General features: G+C 36.5%; 1 protein-coding gene across 1 annotated transcript in view; it reads right to left on the bottom strand.

Annotated features, from left to right (window-relative positions):
• Positions 1-18,446, bottom strand: part of LOC149299017 (protocadherin-15-like) — a 426,255-nt gene that overhangs the window by 26,701 nt on the left and 381,108 nt on the right. The window contains exons 33-36 of the mRNA XM_089486827.1: positions 14,197-14,373; positions 11,005-11,223; positions 9,717-9,725; positions 8,375-8,485 (exon numbers count right to left, since the gene is read on the bottom strand). Of these exons, the coding sequence (XP_089342953.1) occupies positions 8,375-8,485; positions 9,717-9,725; positions 11,005-11,223; positions 14,197-14,373 (516 nt within the window). The remainder of the gene's footprint in view (positions 1-8,374; positions 8,486-9,716; positions 9,726-11,004; positions 11,224-14,196; positions 14,374-18,446) is intronic.

Genomic DNA, 18,446 nt, shown 5'->3' with positions numbered 1-18,446 from the left:
AAAAAATATAAATCTTACCTGAGAAATTGTAGACCTGTACTTAATAACTCAGCTACATACAATTGATTAAATATGAAAGTAACATAATTAAGTTATGGCACATAATCTTTCTCATATATTACTACTAGCCTCCAAATTAGTTTGTGAAATCGTCCTTACAGTGCAAATGGATTGTTCTCGATAACACATGATATGTAAGTAGAAATAGAACATGGCTTACACATACGTAGGTTACAATGTTTTATACTGCTTAGTCAAATGGTTTATTTTTTATTATTATTATTAGTGTTAACGTTGTGTTGGCTTGCTTGGAAATGTAGCTGGAGTTGCCTCATCCCAAGGGGCCTCTTCATAAGTGGACAGATGATAGAAGTTGCCATCCCTGGTCTTAATGCTTTCCTCAAATTACTCATCTAGCAAAAATTAATCTTCAACATATCTTTCTTGCAGGTATGCTTATTTGAACACTTTCTCTGGTACACTCTGAACCCTTCATCTCCTGCTTAACCCTTGTTTTCCTCTGGTATGTTTCTATCCTGCCTGTCTCCATACCCTGCCGATTTTAAGAGGTTAACACTGGTGCCCTCTTGTCTAGATTACCCCCTTAATGACAAAGCCCGTACATGTACGTGCTAAAAATTCATTGTTTTCAATGGGTTTAGGGACCGCCCACTGTCCTTAAGGGGTTAATTACAACTGTTAAGACAAGATTCAAAACACTTCCATCATATATGCAATCATCTAATTTCTTTTTTTACACCACTAACAGTGTCGTTGAGTTTGACATCTAAAACTTGTCACAGAGAGCATGAAACACCCATCTACAGCTTCGACCCTTTACTCTTTTTAATAACTGTACAAACATACTTTGCTGGAAAATAAATGGCGCTGTAACACATCTTTACAAAGGAAGTCAATCTGTGCATAAAATATGCTATTGGAATGAGCAATGAAATTACTTTTTAATATGGTATTATTTTAAATAATTTGTTTTTATTTTATTGCAGTTTATAAAACACAGTATCAAAAATCCAATGTGAGGCTGCTGCATACAAAGACAGACATACTCATTTTTTGTTTTTAGGTTTTTTTGTTTCATGCTATATTTACGCTTAGCCTTAGTTTCCTAATATTTTCTATGATATTGATGATATTGAGCATCAACATAAAAGACTCAAATATATATTTATATATTCAAGTCATCATAAAAATGGAATGATTTTGGAAATCATATTGCGCAATGCAGCTGTGTCAGACAAGCATTTTTCAGGTTGTTGTGTCAGATATTAATAATGTTCAGTTACTCTGCATATACACTTTCTACGATGAATAATATGTTTGAAGTTCAGTAACAGCCTAATTTTACAGTGCTGTGGATTGAGAAGGAAACATTTTTTCTAACTCCTCAACAACACATCCCAAGTTTCCATTATGCTTTTCATGCTCAGGTTGTGTTTCCACATTTGGAATGTCTGCAGTGGCAACAGGTTTTGCTCTTGTGCCTGGCTTTGATAAAGCATTGCCTTTGTCAATTTGACTATACATGTTGGCAACAGATTTTTCAATTTCTGCTAAGTTGTGAATACTTTTAAGAATTCCCTTGCGCTCCTTGCGTGGTGGCCCGGGATTCATTTGAGAGGCTTCCGGTAGTGGAATTTTTACAGGGGAAATCTTGTCCCTTGCATTTAACAAATCAACTGGAGATAAAGATGATAAAGAATGTTGGGAAGGACTAGGGGTTAGAAGTTGTTGCGGAAGTGGTGGAGCTGGGAGAGGTGGAGGAGCGGGTAGGGATGGTGGTATTATTTGTGGAGGGAAGGACGGTGGGAGTGATGGAGCTTGAAAAGATGGAGGGGGAGGTGTAGAAGGAGAAACCTGGTCTTGTTTTAAAGTTGTAATCTCGTGCAGTAAAGAAAGTGGAGATGGAGCTGTTGTATTATATGAATGTGTAGTTGGTGTAGATGTGAAAGTAGAAGCAGGTGGAAGAGGTGGAGGAGTCACTGGAGGATCAGGGATATTTTCTTCCATTCTGTGTTCTCTTTCAACATTGAGAAAGATTTGAGCAGCTGCTATAGTTTTTCTAATAGATGGTGGAGTTGGTTTCCGAGTTGGTGGAGGTGAAATTTCTTCAGAGTAATCAGAAGTAGGGAATATAACTGCTTCAAGGGCATTATCATCGTGTAATGCTTGAAATGATGAAAGTGGGGGGCTGTGGCATGAAATAGTAATCAGAGGTGTAGTATTTTTGTCTGTGGGCAAATCTTTTATCTCACAAGGCTTTCCCTGCTTGACATCTTGCAAAGCATTTTTCTCAAATTGTCTTGCTTGCTCTTTTACTGTTAATTTGCCATTGGTAGACTTCTCAAACACAGGTTTAGGACTTTCACTGCGTTTTGCTTCTTCAACTGTTCCACCCTCAGATTGTCCACTTTTTGGCTGCTCCTGTATTGGATCCATTATGACTGAATTATGAAGAATATCATAAACATGCCTTTTAGCCAAACATGTTGGAAGTGTCCAGGCACGTTGTTTCCCTTGAGAGTTCCACTGTAACAGTGACTTTTCCAAAACAGGTCTTTTAAAAAAAGGTTTATCTACTGCAAATGTGTTGTTTAACGGTATCCCAAGGCTTTCCTGACATGCACCTTCCATATATAATGGGTTTTGAGTTGTGAGTGGGTTTGCATCAGAGAGAAAGGTTATATTACTTGAAGACTTTGGAAGGTTATTGTTCAAACAACCTTTGACATTGGACTGTTTGTGAGCTTCAATGGCCCGAGATGCAAGCTTTCCTATAAGTCTTTGTCGGTCACCTTCTTGTAAAACTGATTTTTTTCCCCTGCTTTGTTGAAAATGGTAGAGAAGAAAGAGACTTGAAAGAAGAAGATAATCACAAGTAAGGAAAAGGAGGGTGAAAAGGAAAGGTCTATACAGCTAGGTGCAACTAACAGATTGTGTACTAAAACTAATATTAAATAAGCATGACAAATCATAAAGACCGTCTGCATAAAAATAATAAACTGGACGATGAGAACAATACAATGTAATCTTTAGAATATGTGCATCATTTTCAATTTAATTTGACAGCATATAAGAACCATTTGGCTCATCTAGTCTGCCTGTTTTCTTGTACTTTTTTTTAAATTCCCTATACCTTCTTTATTCCTCTTTCTCTTTTGTCCTCCAAGGTATATATATTTTGAGATTCTTAATCCTGATTCTTTTTATCCTGTAATACTTTCCCCATTTTAGTAGCCCTCCTTTGAACGCTCTCCAAAATGTCAATATCTTTCTGGCGGTCGGGTCTATATTTAACTGTATACAATTCTTTAGATGAAGCCTGACCAGAGATCTGTAAAGTTGCATAAAGTGCATGTCCAGGGTTTATTTTTTTCTATAAGGGTTTATCTAATCATAATCCCTTCTAATTTTCTTGGAGAAATCACATATGTATCCCTACAGGAGTAATAGAATTATTGTACTGATTATATCCTTGGCTTATCAGATGAAGGAACCTGAGACATACCCTGTGTTTTAAAAATTCCAACCTTGGCTTCTACAAAAGTTCCAACGGTAATTTGGTGCAATGTGTTTATTATTTATAGATGATGTTTCCCATTTTTGCCCTTTCTATTGGCATTTTAGTGATGTTAACATGTGCAGATGCTTGCTCTATCTATCATGGGTATGTGACAAGGACAGTTGGAACTAAGGGTGAAGGAAACAGTTGATTGACAAAATGTCACTTCCTTGACACAAAAGAAAATTAAAATATCCTGATTCAAGGGAGTTAAATTAACATCCAGATCTTTATGGATGTCATGCACGCCACAAAAAACAAGTACTGCACTAGGATGTATTTACCATTCAGCATTAGTGTTACTCACAGAGTTAAATTATTTCAATAATTTTTCCAATTTTTGGTCTTTAAAGAACATTTCTAAAGTGAGTGGTATTAAGAATAAGAAATTAGTGGGATTAGGCAATTTTAAAGAATGACTAACCCTGTGAGTGACCAAAGGTTATAAAATACATGTCATTGCAATCAACTATGGGATTGTCAGGTTGTTAAATAAAGTAAAAGTATGTTATCATAGTTCTACATGAACCTCTCAAAAAGGGAAATTATTAACCAATGAAAATAAAAAGTTATTATGGGGTAACTGAACTAAATGCAGTGTACCTTTTATGTAAAACAATGTAGTAGCAGACATTATCACATATGGTAATCTTTGTCACCATGATAAAATTAAAAGTACAATGATTTTTACTACCTCTATAAAATAAGCACTATATTGTTTAGGTGTTCATACATAATCATATATTTTATTGCATTTATAGAGTGCTGTACATATAGTACTTCATACTAATTTCCCTTTTAGAGGAGTAAACCTAGCTGGACCAGCTCCTGTTTACAAAAGGCCATTTTCATAATGATAAGTATCAGATTTGTCACTGGTTTACAAGTTAATTGGAGAAACCCTAAACACGGATAGGTTTGTGGCTCTTAGGGTGACCACATCAGCCATTTTTTCAAGAATGATATACATTTCTCATGTTGCAGAATAGCACATGTAACGTTCTGCACTGTAGTATAGGGGATGTATACCTGGATAACTTCCTCACATCCACACACTGTAGGACAACACTGTATGTGCCTGTCATCACCATAGGAAATGTTTGCTCTGGAAAAAATGGCTGGTCACGCTAGCAGCCTTGGGGTTGGATATCCCAGGGGCAAATACTCTTTGCTAACATACTTACAGTGTCTAATTACAACTAAAAAGCTACTATACACGTGATACTTACTGATACCTATGCATGCAAAAAAAGGAAAGAGAATGAACACAAGAATGTGAAAATGAAAAGAAGTACACAGTTACAGTTCAGTGTCTAGGAAAACGACAAAAATCAAAACATGCAGTAGCAGGTTAATAAATATGAATACAAAACATGAGTACAAATATAGTTCACTAAGTGCCCTTTGATGCAATCAGAGTCCAGTTCAAAGAAACATTCATAAAATGGCTTTTATGAAACAAAAATAGGCAGAAAAAGAGAAAGATGGATTGTTACTGAAAACGTACCTCTAAAGTGCACTACTTATATTATTTGGTTGAAACATATACTTATTATGCCACAAATCACTTCAATGTGACAGTTACCAGTTTATTCTTTCCAGCATTCTTTCCAGCCAAAGTGCTGTCTTGAAAAGGCTAGCCAATGTGAGAGCAGAAATAGCAAAATAACCTTTAAGCTCAGCAAACTTCAACCCTCTAGAGCTTTGTTTTCCATCTTCAGGTCCTTAATAGGTAGGGGAAATAAGTGTTTATGTTGCCGTACAATACAATGACTGGTTCATGACCCAGTCATTCAGCTCAATCTTATTCTTGTGCTATACTTCAAACATGGATTTGGAAGTATCCTTTTAAAATACTTACTAAATCATTCGGTTAGCTACTCCATTCCTCAAGGGCTAAAAGCCATCAGCAATGTACTTACCTTGGGCACAGCCCCAGACCTGACCCAAGAACGCACTCCCTGCTAACCTCATACCCATAGACAGTCCCATACTATATTTTTAATTCCAACGTCTTTATAGAACTCATATCTTAAGTAACTATTTGAATCAAGTGTGTATATAATGGCACAGGTATTTATGGGGAAATAAAAAGCCATCAAGTCAGTCCATCAAAATATGTTAGTTTTTGACATAAGCAAGGGGGGAAAACACATATGTTCCCAATAAACATATTCCATTAATTATATACATTCTATGAAACTTAAATAACAGAATCCTAGTCCACTTTTATAGCAAGATAATCCAGACAATTCTGTATGTACAAAGAGATAGAGACTGTAACAGCAACTGTATGGATTGTAAAACTTAAATTACAACTAGAATGAAATTCCCAATCCTAATACAAATCACATTTTTAGTATATCTTGTTAACAAATGTAAACCATTATATTGCCCTTATTAAAGATGTCACCACTAGATGCCTCTGTCTCCTAAGTGGACAATTAGCTGCAGAACAACCAGCTCCCTTTCTTGTTCTGCAGGGAAACCTTCCAGGTACCTTAAGTGTCACTTGTGTGGCTGATTCCATCATTTGGTGTGTAGCCACCTGGAACCTATACACAACTCCAAACTGCAAAAGCATGAGGGTGTCGTGTATGACCGAGTGTATCAAGGAGACAGCCACGTGACATTTATTGGCCATTAGTCTTAACGTGTCAATTAGGATTGACATTTTTTTTCAATACAAATCTTGTAATCTCAAATAAAGTCCAAATAATATTTGTAAGTGAAATATACCCGTATCAAGAATTTTATATTAAAACAAAACAACATGATCTTGTAGGTTCTGCAAATAACAAGAGAGACCCAATAACCATACTTTAGTTATATTAGTGTTCTACTGACCTAACCAGGAAGCCAAAGGATTTAAAGCCCTATAGTTGCATTTAAATTCATCACCAATACTGAGCATGTTTCGTAATCAGTTGGGTAGGACCTGTGACTCAGCTGAGCAATCAATCACAGTATAGTTGCATGTCGGTAAGTGTGAAAGTGCCAGTAAAGTTTTTTCAGCCCTTAAGAAACAAATAAGCAAAAGCTACTTATATTAGAAGTGAGGTTTGCACAACTGTTATCTTAAAGTAGTCAGTAAACTCACTTCTGTGAGTACCGACTCTGCTGGCATCTATACCATCAGCGACGGGTTCTACCCACTAGGACATAAAAGACACTGGAAAATCTCTCTCTCTTTTGTTCACTATCAAACCCAGTTGTAATCCTAATCCCCAGAATTAACGGTCATGACATTTTAAGACTACAGGTCTAAATTCTCTGATTAATACAGATATATGTCAGTCCATTTCATATGTTGTAAATCCAAATGTTAAACTTCAAATGCAAGACTAAAAAGAAGTTGCTGTTATACAAAACTGATGCTGCTCTGGAGACAAAGAGTGGTCACACCAAATATTGATTTGATCTAGATCTGATCAGTACAAATGAATAAATGTTAAATCTAGAAGAGCTACATTGTTTTTCGTACACATGCTTTTCCTGTCTCCCTATAACAACAGGAAAAACATATACCCATACCAAGGAACACTCCAGATTTGACCTGGAGTCTCCGAGTGCAGTGGTGCTCCCGGGTCTCCAGAACACACTACTCTTTCTCTGGCAGGGGGAGTTGTGTTTAGCCATGCCCACTCTCCACCCACTTTCCCTCCTTCTCAAGGAGAAGCCCTATGCGCAGCTATGCGCAGCTAGATGTGCCTACAGAACTGGCTAGCCCCACCCCAAAGAGAATTAGCCTGGACTACATGGCTGGCTAGTCCTGCCACTTGCAAGTTCCCATGTATGCATATAAGCATCTTAAAGCAGGTCACTGACATTAACCTAAATTGTACAATTCCTTCCAGTTTATGTCACAATGAAAGCAATGTTTCCTGAAAGTTTGCTTGCTTTGTAATATCATGAGCAGTTATGTGAGGTAAATGACATGACACACATGATCCAGGTGGGACGTATTTTCCAGATATGGGCAAAAATTCACCCAGGTGATGAAGGACACGACGCTTAACTCCTAGGAACTAGTATCCTATTATATACATACAGTCTTAATGTGTGAAGACTATATTTTTATACACTAGATCACAAGTTCAAAATGAAAATGTAACTAAGCATCATGTGCCACAATGGCAACATGAATGAAGTGAAGGCAAATCCAAGAAATATATTTGACTATTGTAAACAAATTTTTCATATTCAACAAAAGAAGAAAAAAAGGTCTATGTTTGTGTGTGATATTTGAAGCCCACATCGATATATTTTTTCTTTGCTCTCTGGGAAAATATGTCAAGTCTGTAGTTGAATCAATTAAATGTATCTGTGTTAAATTAAAATTTTAATTTAATGTAAATGTATTACTACAGTGTATGAAAACAAATTAGTATAATGCATCGACTCCACATTAAAGCAAGATATCAGCATTCCAAAAATACTTTTTCTGTGCATTAAACAAACTGCCTCAATCCACACAAGCTAGCTGGCCAAACCTTTTCATAGGGAAAGTGTAAAATGATGTATTATTTGTGTTCCATGCAGTTCAGAGAAATTATGTTTAGATGTCTTGAATTCCACTATTGGAAGAAAATAATGCAGTTAACGGTTTACATACACCTCTTAAAAGGTGCACATTTCTTAAAAGCTTTTCAGGGAAACCCAAGTGTAGTACATTGCATAACATGGAACCGAGATACATTTCAACCTGCATCCTTGATTAAGATTACCTAGAAATAACTTCTAAGGCAGCGGCTCGCTCTATTCTTCAGAAAACCATTTATATTCAGTACTTACATGGTGCTGTCACCTAGCTCTTCATACAGATTATTGGCAGCAGGAGTTGATGGTTTGCCTGCTGGCATTGCCATCTGGATTCTTGCTGTCTTTGCACACTCTGCTTGCCTCCTTTTTGAAAGAAAAGGAAGAGTCAAAGGACATGCACATTACCATAATTATCTCAAAAATATTAATGAACATTGACTGGTACATTAATAGCATTTTTGCAAAATGATGTAGATTCACAGACATATGTGCAGGTATATACAAAATCATTTATACCCAAGAATGAGGTCATTGATTTACACTATATTTACAAGATTCATGATTCTAAATATCTTTAGAGAATTATGAAGTTCAGGTGCTGACTTAGACACCTACAAGTTAGTGAATGTCAGTGCTCTCCAAGCCACCATGGGCATCAAACTCTATAAAGTCATTACACATCAAGATCATGCTAATCTGAGTGAGTGTTTGAGGGGGAGTTTTAAATAATCTAGTTGCTAAGAAAAATACAGTTAAGTAAATGTTATTCTTTCTTCTAAGAATAACACAAAATAATTTTAGTTCATACACTACTGGTTGGGTTTTAGTATACAGATAGATGTGTTAGTGATGAAGCCAACATGGTTGGCTCTTCCCTGAGAACCTTTTTTTCTTCAAATATGTTTCTGTGCTCTGCTAAAGCAATATGTAAACCTATATTAGAAATGTCTCATTAGGAACGTATAAATCATTAGAAAAATTATGACTCCTGTCATTAACATTCTCTAGCAACAAGTATTGGTATTTAATGTTGCCATTTCCAGGATGTGAACAAACTTTATTTCCAACAGAGAATAATCGCATAGTAATTATTCATTCTTCTTGTCAGTGTTGAGAATCAGTAATGCTCATATTAATTTTAGACATAAAAGATGTATGACGTTATCCCAAACTGACCTTTGTAAAAATTAAAGAACCATGTGAATTAGAAAAAAACTTGCATATCAAAATATGACGTGGCTTTGATTAATTAAGATTATTTTTTTTAATAAGAATATATTTCATTATTGGCATTTATTTAACTTGTAATGTAAATGCAAGACTAGCTAAGCAGAGAACAGGTAGCTGTGTGAGTCTCAAATATTAGCTGGATGGTGATACCACAGATGAAAAAGGTCCATCCTTGCATAGGTCGATTCTGCCTACAGAGGTAGACTAAGACAGAATTGAGAGGTAACGCCATATGTATGTTTAGGTTTAATATGGACTGTATATCTTACCCTTTATTCCCCTAAGCTATACTTTTGTACAATGTATGCTTCTTAAAATATGCAACAATTCTAAATTATATGATCAAATAAAGTTCCATACTTACTCCTTAAACCTTTTTATGTAAGCAAGTAGGGGAAGAAGAGAAAATGTGTGTTAGGAAAGTTACTTTCATTGCCATTGACATTAATGTGACTTTCTTTTAGAATGATTTTGTTAATGGCATTCTAACAACAAGAATGTTTAATTTAGTACAATTAATACAACACACTTTACAGAACCATCCTGCGTTTTTGGAGCCACTGTAGTAATAAATTACAATGAAGAAAAATGTCATGAGCTAAACAGTTACTGCATGTTAAGTACAGCTTCGGCACTTTTTTGTTGTCTGAATTATACTCAAAAAGTTATCACGAATAACATAATCTGTTTTTTCCCTTTTAAAATTGCTTTATAGTTCAGTATACTGGAAGCAAATTAAGGGAGCCTCGTATAATAGCCCAATTCTTGGTTGAATCTAGAATGCGATGTATTACACAATATATTTGCATAATCAAGACCTTGCATTGACTTGTGCAGTGAATGTAAAATCCCTTCTATTCATAAGAGGCATTATAGTTGCCTGGATAACATTCATCTTATTTCTAAAAGCATCATGTTCACCCTTCTAACAAAACATAATCTAATTGAAACCTAAAAAGCATAAGTAAAGCTATTACATGAAATCTATTAGCGATAAAACAAAATCATTGTGGGGCAAAAGCCTAAATGGATTAAGGCAACAATTGTGTCAGCAAAATTCCATCCAACAAAGATCAGCCCTGTAAGGAAACTGTTCAAAAAACGGAAAGATACAAAGAAGGAAATCATGGCTTTATGTTGGGTAAAAAGCTGATAACAGCCTTCCGCATTATCGGTCATTCCACCACGTGAAGCCATGTCTATTCCTGGAAATACAAAGTTTTAAAAAATTCCTGGTATCTTTGATGCTTTTTCCATTATTATTGAAAATAAAACATTATACTATAATGAATTCTGAATGCATATATATATTAGCTTTGTGTAAATGGACCAAAAACGATTCAGAATTTTTGTTTATTTGTTTCGTTTTTGGTCACTCCTCAAGTTTGTGGATTTCCACAGGTTACTGGAAAAATGCAAATATATAGATATATAATTACATTATATATCTTTTCTGGACTAAATTCCAGTCCCGCTACTCACTCAACATAAGAAACCTCCACCCTGTGATAGGCTTTTTTTAATGAACAAGATTTTATACAAAGATTATCTAATTTACACTTGCGGAATGCAGCAGCATAAAATGGACATCTAAAAATCTGTATTTTAAAGGTAAGATTCTGCCTAATGTGCAGGTAAAAATATTTACTTACTGTCTATAGCTGACCATGACAATTAAAATGGCAGGTACGCAGCAGAGGACAATAATAATAGCCAGAGCAAGCAGGGCCCCCTCTGTGTATCCTACTGCTTGAGCTTGCTTCTTCACATTGGCCACTACATCTGGTGTACGAATCTCCAAAATACGCCCTCCTTGACCAATGTAGTCCTGGAATTGTTTGTTAATATCTAGAACTTTACCATCCAGAAATCTGCAATTACAAAAAAAATACACTGGCTGTTCATAAACATTTTAAGGTCCAACTCTATGTGGTTTGAATTCAGAAAGAAGACCTTATTGTTAGAGTTCAGATTTCAAAAGTGTTAATACCAGGCTTAGCCAACAGGTGGTCTCCACATGTTGCAGAGGTTTTGCACTGGCTGCCTGTGCGCTTCAGGATTCATTTCATCATTTCAAAATCCTCACTCTTACTTTCAAAGTCCTTCACAGCGGTTCCCCTCCCTACATCTCCTCACTCATCTCTAAATACACTCCACACCGGTCTCTCCGCTCATCCAACGATCTCCTTCTATTCTCTCCTCTGATTTCTTGCTCTCATACACGCTTACAAGATTTCTCCAGGGCTGCCCCTATCCTCTGGAATGCCCTCCCCCGGTATAACCGTCTCTCCCCCTGCCTTTATTCCTTCAAAAAATCCCTCAAGACCCACTTCTTTAAGCATAGCAGACTAACGCCCTCCCATATTGCTTTAGCTCACCTTTCCTAGTCCCTCTCCTGCAATACTTTTACTAATGTAGCTGGTCTATCCCTAAAAACAGGACTTTTACCTGTGTATTGTGTAATACATCCTAAATCCCTCTAGATTGTAAAATCGTTTGAGCAGGGGCCTCCTCACCTGTTGTCTCTATTATATTTGTTATGCTACATACTACTTGTTATGTCCTGTCTACCCATTGTACAGTGCTACAGAATTTGTGGCGCTATATAAAACAATAAATAATAATAATAATAATGTATTAATATACTTTGCCTAGAAACCCAGTTAAATACTGCATAAACAGCCTAATACAGACATTGATCCTTTTTTAAAATTAGATATTCATTCATTGTTTTTGGTATGAATATGCCAGTTTAATCAGATTTGTCTTGTGAAGTTGAAAGCCTGTTAAATATATAAAACACTCTGCTTGAGATGTCAATACTATTAAGAGAAGCATAATTTAATAGACAACAATATTAGCCCCAAGATTAAATATACTTTCAGAAAATTTAAATATTGCATTTGATCATAGTGGATAGAATTCATATAGTGCACTGGAAACTTACATTTTTATAAATTTAGAACAGGATTGTTTTTAGACATGTCTACATTGACATAGGTATATTTTATATTGCTTACTGTACTGTCCATGGTGGTGGAGGAAATTTGTCACCGTTTTGCTTACCGTAAAAATATTTAAGAAAACATAGTTGGTTTTGCAATAACATAACAGGATTTGTTTTACACATCACTATATGTCAAGCAATAAAAATACTGTTCTACTGATTATATACTGAGTATTAGTACTTATTGCACCATTCCTAAAGATATACATGCAGTGGTGAATGCTGAAATATTACAGCGATTGTGCCTCACACTAGATGTCACTGCAACACAGCCCAAAAACCTACACAAAAAAAGGCAAACCTGCTGTGATCTTAAACTGTATATTATATGTCTGTAATTACTACCAATGTCACTTGTATTGGATTTTCTGGTAGCCTGCAATGTAGATTTCTTTAAATAGTATCACAATAATTTAGAGATTATATTAAAAAAATTATTATAGATTATGCCTTTTTTGAATATGGTGTGCAATATGTACAATTACTGTAGATAAAACAAGATAGCATATGCTATATCTTCTAGTCATGAGTACATCCACATATTATTCTTTTTCACCTGGTCTACCCTGTAGCAAATGTCTTTTTGTTCCATCACTGCTGTGATGTAATGTTATGTTGATTTGTGACACTGTTAATGTTGTTAATTTCCAAACTCTAAAGTTCTACCTTAAATACTAATATATGGTCTACCTTAAGTCCTGTGATGCAACTAGGAGGGGGCAGCAGAGAGGGAGGAAGAGAGAGCATGGAATAAAGAACATTAACAGTGTCACAAATCAACATAACATTACATCACAACTGCAGGAACAATCTTGAACTCTTGCCCAACTAAATTGCAGTTTAACTGCATATCTTACCATGGTCTTAAATCAATAAAATATAGTGACAAAGGCACTTTCTTGTTGGGTGTCACAGTGTAGGCATCTTTGAGTCTAGTTAGATCAGTAAGTCTGTTTTTAGCAGTCACTTTTGCCATCAGTCTTGTCTCTGTCAAAGCAGTATATGTCTCTGTTTTACAGTCTACCGGAAGAACACATAAAACAATATCCTATTTTGAGTATAAGGATGCACAGATATGATTGTGTCTTGGTGATGGTTTTCAGTATCCTCATCAATCCCAACTTAACATAAGCCATAGCAATCAACATGTGCATGGGGAACATAACATGTCTCAGACAATAAAGTTTAGTACATTAGCAAATTAATTTTAGAAGTTCTACAAGACTGCGCTGGAGATGTTAGGCCTACAATAGGCAGAACAGAGTTATACAGTATGCTTATTGGAGTAGATAAAGAACAGCTAATGAAATTAATGAAACGGCAAGTAAACCAAAAAATAATTTTTGACTCTGTGTAGAGGCTAATATTTTGGGGAAGTATTGTTGTGCACTTTTATGAATACAAGGCCAAGACTCAGGTCCTCTGCAAACAGACACTCTGTTTCATCATTACTGAACGGCTGTAATATTAAGTTGTTTCTCGTTCTTCTCTGCTGAGCAATAGGAGATATGGGATTATGTTAGCTGGAAGGTTCAATTCCCCTGCAAATTCACCACGAGTAAACCTCACTAATTTGTTAATATACAGACCCAGCATTACATTACAGGTACATACCATTTATATTTTTATATTTAATATGATAGTTGAGTGGTCAGCAGAATTCCCTCTAATGCATTTGCCTGATTCCCTGCTTCTATTTGAGATGAAGGAGGTGCAAAATGCAGAGGCAGTGTTTCTCTGCAGCTCTGGAGCTGTAGTTTCTCCTAAAGATAAGTATATGTGTGTGTGTGTGTATTATGTTTATAGGCTGACTGTGACAAGGTAATCAGGTACTTACTTATAAAGTTCATTTCGTGATATGGCCCTGTTGGTGGAGGGATCCACTGCATAAATCATTAGGTCACTTTGAGTGTAATCCTCTTGTGAAAAACCATCTCCATATCTCCGAGCTCCAATTGATTCCACAACAACAGCTGCACCAGGTATCTGATCCTGAACATAACGCTCTAGAATACTTAAATGAAATAAAAAAAAAGAATAATAATTCATTTACAAACTAAAATACTAAAACTGGCATTCACATTTATTGTGACTATTATTATTATTAGACACATTCACACATGAAAATATATTATTTATTTTAATGGTGGAATTTTAGAATATTAAAATGAATGTGGAACAGCAACACCTGGAAAGGGGTTAGCATAAAAAGTTCAATGCACATCGGGCAGATATTCTCTCTGTAGCTTTTTTTAGTGGAAGCTATTGTTGTACCATCATTAATGGAAAATACTATTATGCGAAAGGACTTGTAAACCATTAGGAATCAGTGGAAGTCGCTGACCTAAGGAACAATGTTTTTAATTATTCAAATTATAGTTTCTTGTTTCTAGATGCAGAATAAATGGGCAATTCAATATTTAATAATGCCATTGCCATGGTAATGCTATCAAGCACAATTTTGTAAAAGGATTTCTTGGTAATTGACATTTTAAACTGAAGTTTAAGGAAAGAAAACAGATATTTCATCATGAAATGAGTCGGAGTATTATGTTTTTATGTTAAGGGGCAAAATAAAATGTGCGTATGCCAATACAAACAAACAGGTGTATCCAATATGTTACTTATCAATTACTTACCCATGATTACATGGGCTCCCTCATGTGCATATCTCTCCTTTTTAACACAGAGCTTTGCATACAGCTCAGAGTTGGAAATGCATGGACCTGAGAGATCCATCTTCTTATAACTGTTTAAATCATATTAGTGCGGGATAACTCTGGCTCAAACAAGTAAATCTGAAAATGGCAAGTAGCCCACAGATTATGTATTCTTTTGGCAAGGATCCACTGTACACAACAAGATGTATGCAAAATAAAATATATTTCTCTTAAAACAGAAACTTCTAAAGTAGGTTTTGTACTAAAAGTCTAAAGTCTAAATGCCATCTATCATGTTTTGATTTGTTATGATTTGAGAAACAGGTGTTATTGAGGTAATTACCGTATTGGCTCGGATATAGGCGGCCCCCGTATATAGGCCGCACCCTAAAAGTTTGGTGCTTTTTTAAAGAAAGTTTTTTTCTTTAAAAAAGCACCAAAAAAACATGCTGCCACTCTGTCTCCCCCCCCCGAGATATGCTGCCACTGTCCTCCTCCCCCCCCGAGATATGCTGCCACTGTCCTCCTCCCACCCGAGATATGCTGCCACTGTCCTTCTCCCCCCCGAGATATGCTGCCACTGTCCTCCTCCCCCCCGAGATATGCTGCCACTGTCCTCCTCCCCCCCGAGATATTCTGCCACTGTCCTCCTCTCCCCCCCCCCGAGATATGCTGCCACTCTGCCCCCCCCCCAATTTACCCGGGTGTCTTGCGGGGCCGGCGGGGGACATCTACGCAATACGCGTATACAACTTCCGGTGCCGGGACTCAGCGTGCGGACGGTCACCGGCTGCGGCGATGCGGGTAAACAACCTCCACAGCCGGTGACCGTCCGCACGATGCGCTTAGACAACCTCCCGTGCCGGCACCCCCCCCCCGTGGAAAGTGCTGGCAGGGGAGGCTGTCTTAGCGTATCGGAGAGTAGGATGCAGGTCCCCTGCACCGCTGCGGGGGATCTGTATCCTAACCCCGCTGTCTGCCCAGCGCCCGGGACTGTATGTCCCGGGCGTCGGGCGCTAGACCCCGAATATAGGCCGCACGCCCACTTTAAAGACTTCTTAAAGGGGGGGAAAAGTGCGGCCTATATTCGAGCCAATACGGTATTTAAATGTTTGTATGGGGTGTTTTTTTGGAGGACGATCAAATTAGATTGTGTGCAGCTAAATAATTGAACTCCAAAATGTTAATCTGTAATCTCTATACTATTATACTAGATGACAAGCTGTCATACATATTACCCATGTATACAATACATGAGTAATATGGGAGATTTCTTAAGCCTCTCCTCAGTGATTTCACTATGTACCATTCAGGGTCAGGTCAACCCGCCTAGCAGGAAAAGATCACCATGGATTTCTCTGCAAACTCCCTCTTTTGGAACTATTCGCTATAATGATAAAGGCCTAGATTCAATTTAAGTCACATGCCCTTGCATGATTTGCAGATTCACGTAAAATATGCATATTTCAATGTGAATTTGCATGACCTAACAGAGTTACAATCCTACATCAGCTATAATAACATAATACATATATGAGGATCCCCAGCACTGGCTATGTGGGAATGTGTTTATATATTTCTGTGCACCAGCAGCCATCAGTCATAGAAGCTCATATTGCATCCTTCATTTGCTATGAGTCTATGAGGAAAACATTTCTCCAAGCCATGTCTATATTTTGGCATTGTCTAGTGTAGGACAGAGAACTCTTGAGTCCCCCTCAATTTCAATAATTTGTTTTTAATATATGATATGTTTCTTAAGACATCATGTTCATGTTTCACATTATTGAGTTAAATTGATGCTAGTTATTATGATATTTTTATGTACATTATACTTTTGTAATCATTATTTGGTTGCATATTCAAATTCATTGGTAAACTCTTTAGTGCACAGTTGAAAATAAATTTAACACCACTGTGGTCCAACTGTCCTTTGCAATACAATACTGTCAGATTGGTTGAAACATTACAATACAATTAATACTTAAAACAACATGTTACCATCCCCTACCCTACAGGGTTAAAACAACTGCTAATATTGGGTTCTGTTGGGTGGCATTGGGGACAAGAGTATCAAAACACTGGAATGCCAGATGGTTTCTAGAAATACAAATGTAAGTATCTCACACTGTTAATAAGCCTCTTGGTAATGTGGGACTGGAATACCATAGCACATTCAACTATTTTATCATGTTTCAATTTGAAAGGAGGAGATTTTTCTTCTGGGGAAAGCCAGTCTTGAAACGCATGAGTGTAGCAGGTGAATTATTCAACTAATCTTAAGTAAGAAATTAAATTCATACTTTACTGCAAAGATGACAATTGATGTCCTTGCGGGATGCAATATCTCCAAGGTGTAAGGACTTCCCTAATAAACACAGCTGACATTGTGTATCACTGAACATATCATACGGAAATTGTTGAACCTCCTGCCTTTCAGGATATAAACATAGAATTTGATGGCGGATAAAAAGAACCAGTCAACTCATCTAGTCAGCCCATTTTTTTCAGTAAACACTCAAACCTTAATCGGCCCTTGGTCTCCTATTATTCTTGGCCCTGTATTCAGAAAAGCCATACACATGTTTAAATTCTATTACTATGTTTACCTCTACTACTTTTGCTGGGAGGCTGTTCCCTCTTCCTTAAATTACACCTAAGCCTCTGACCCTCTAGTTTTAGATTATCTCCTGCTTTGAAACAAACTTCCCTCATGTACTTTGTTAAATCCTTTTATGTATTTAAATATTTCTGTAACATCCCCACTTTCTCTTCTCTCCATGCTGTACATATACTAGAGTTTGACACCTCTATAGTGTAATTGTAAGTTCAAACAGAAATGTTCTTTTGTAAAAAATAAAAAATGAGACAGTGCGGAAACCAATATTTTCTTGGTATGCCATGATTAGGAGAAATTTCCAAGTTTGATTTCTTGTGACAGCACATTCAGTAGTGTTAGTTATTGTTGCATTTTTGTTCCCTAAAAATAAAAAATCATACTGCATGAAAGGCAACAACCATTTCTGGGCTTTTTATGAGCTCAAGACAATTCACTAGAGGAGACTATACACTGTCAGGAACTCCACTCAAGCTGACTGATCTGTCCATCACCAGGCACCGTCTCTTGTCAGCACATTGTCTGATTTTCGGCTGTCTTTCCTTCATTTTGTTGCAGGAGGCTTTTTGTCATTTAGGGTCAGGGTTGGATGAATTTGATACTTAAATACTTGTTTCTAATCCCACTCAAAACCTATCTATGTCATGTGTCATTTAACAAATATTTGACCCTCTGAGAATGCTATGCTTGCAGCTATTTCTCATATTGTCCACCAATTATTTTCTATTTTTATGTATATATATATATATATATATATATATATATATATATACCCACAGCAGATTTAATAAAAATGTATACATTTATGTA

The sequence above is a fragment of the Sceloporus occidentalis genome, unplaced genomic scaffold (genome assembly GCF_023333645.1).
Source record: "Sceloporus occidentalis isolate IW3139 unplaced genomic scaffold, rSceOcc1.0.p SCAF_30, whole genome shotgun sequence".
Lineage (NCBI taxonomy): Eukaryota > Metazoa > Chordata > Lepidosauria > Squamata > Phrynosomatidae > Sceloporus > Sceloporus occidentalis.
This window is presented reverse-complemented; position numbering and strand designations above follow the sequence as displayed.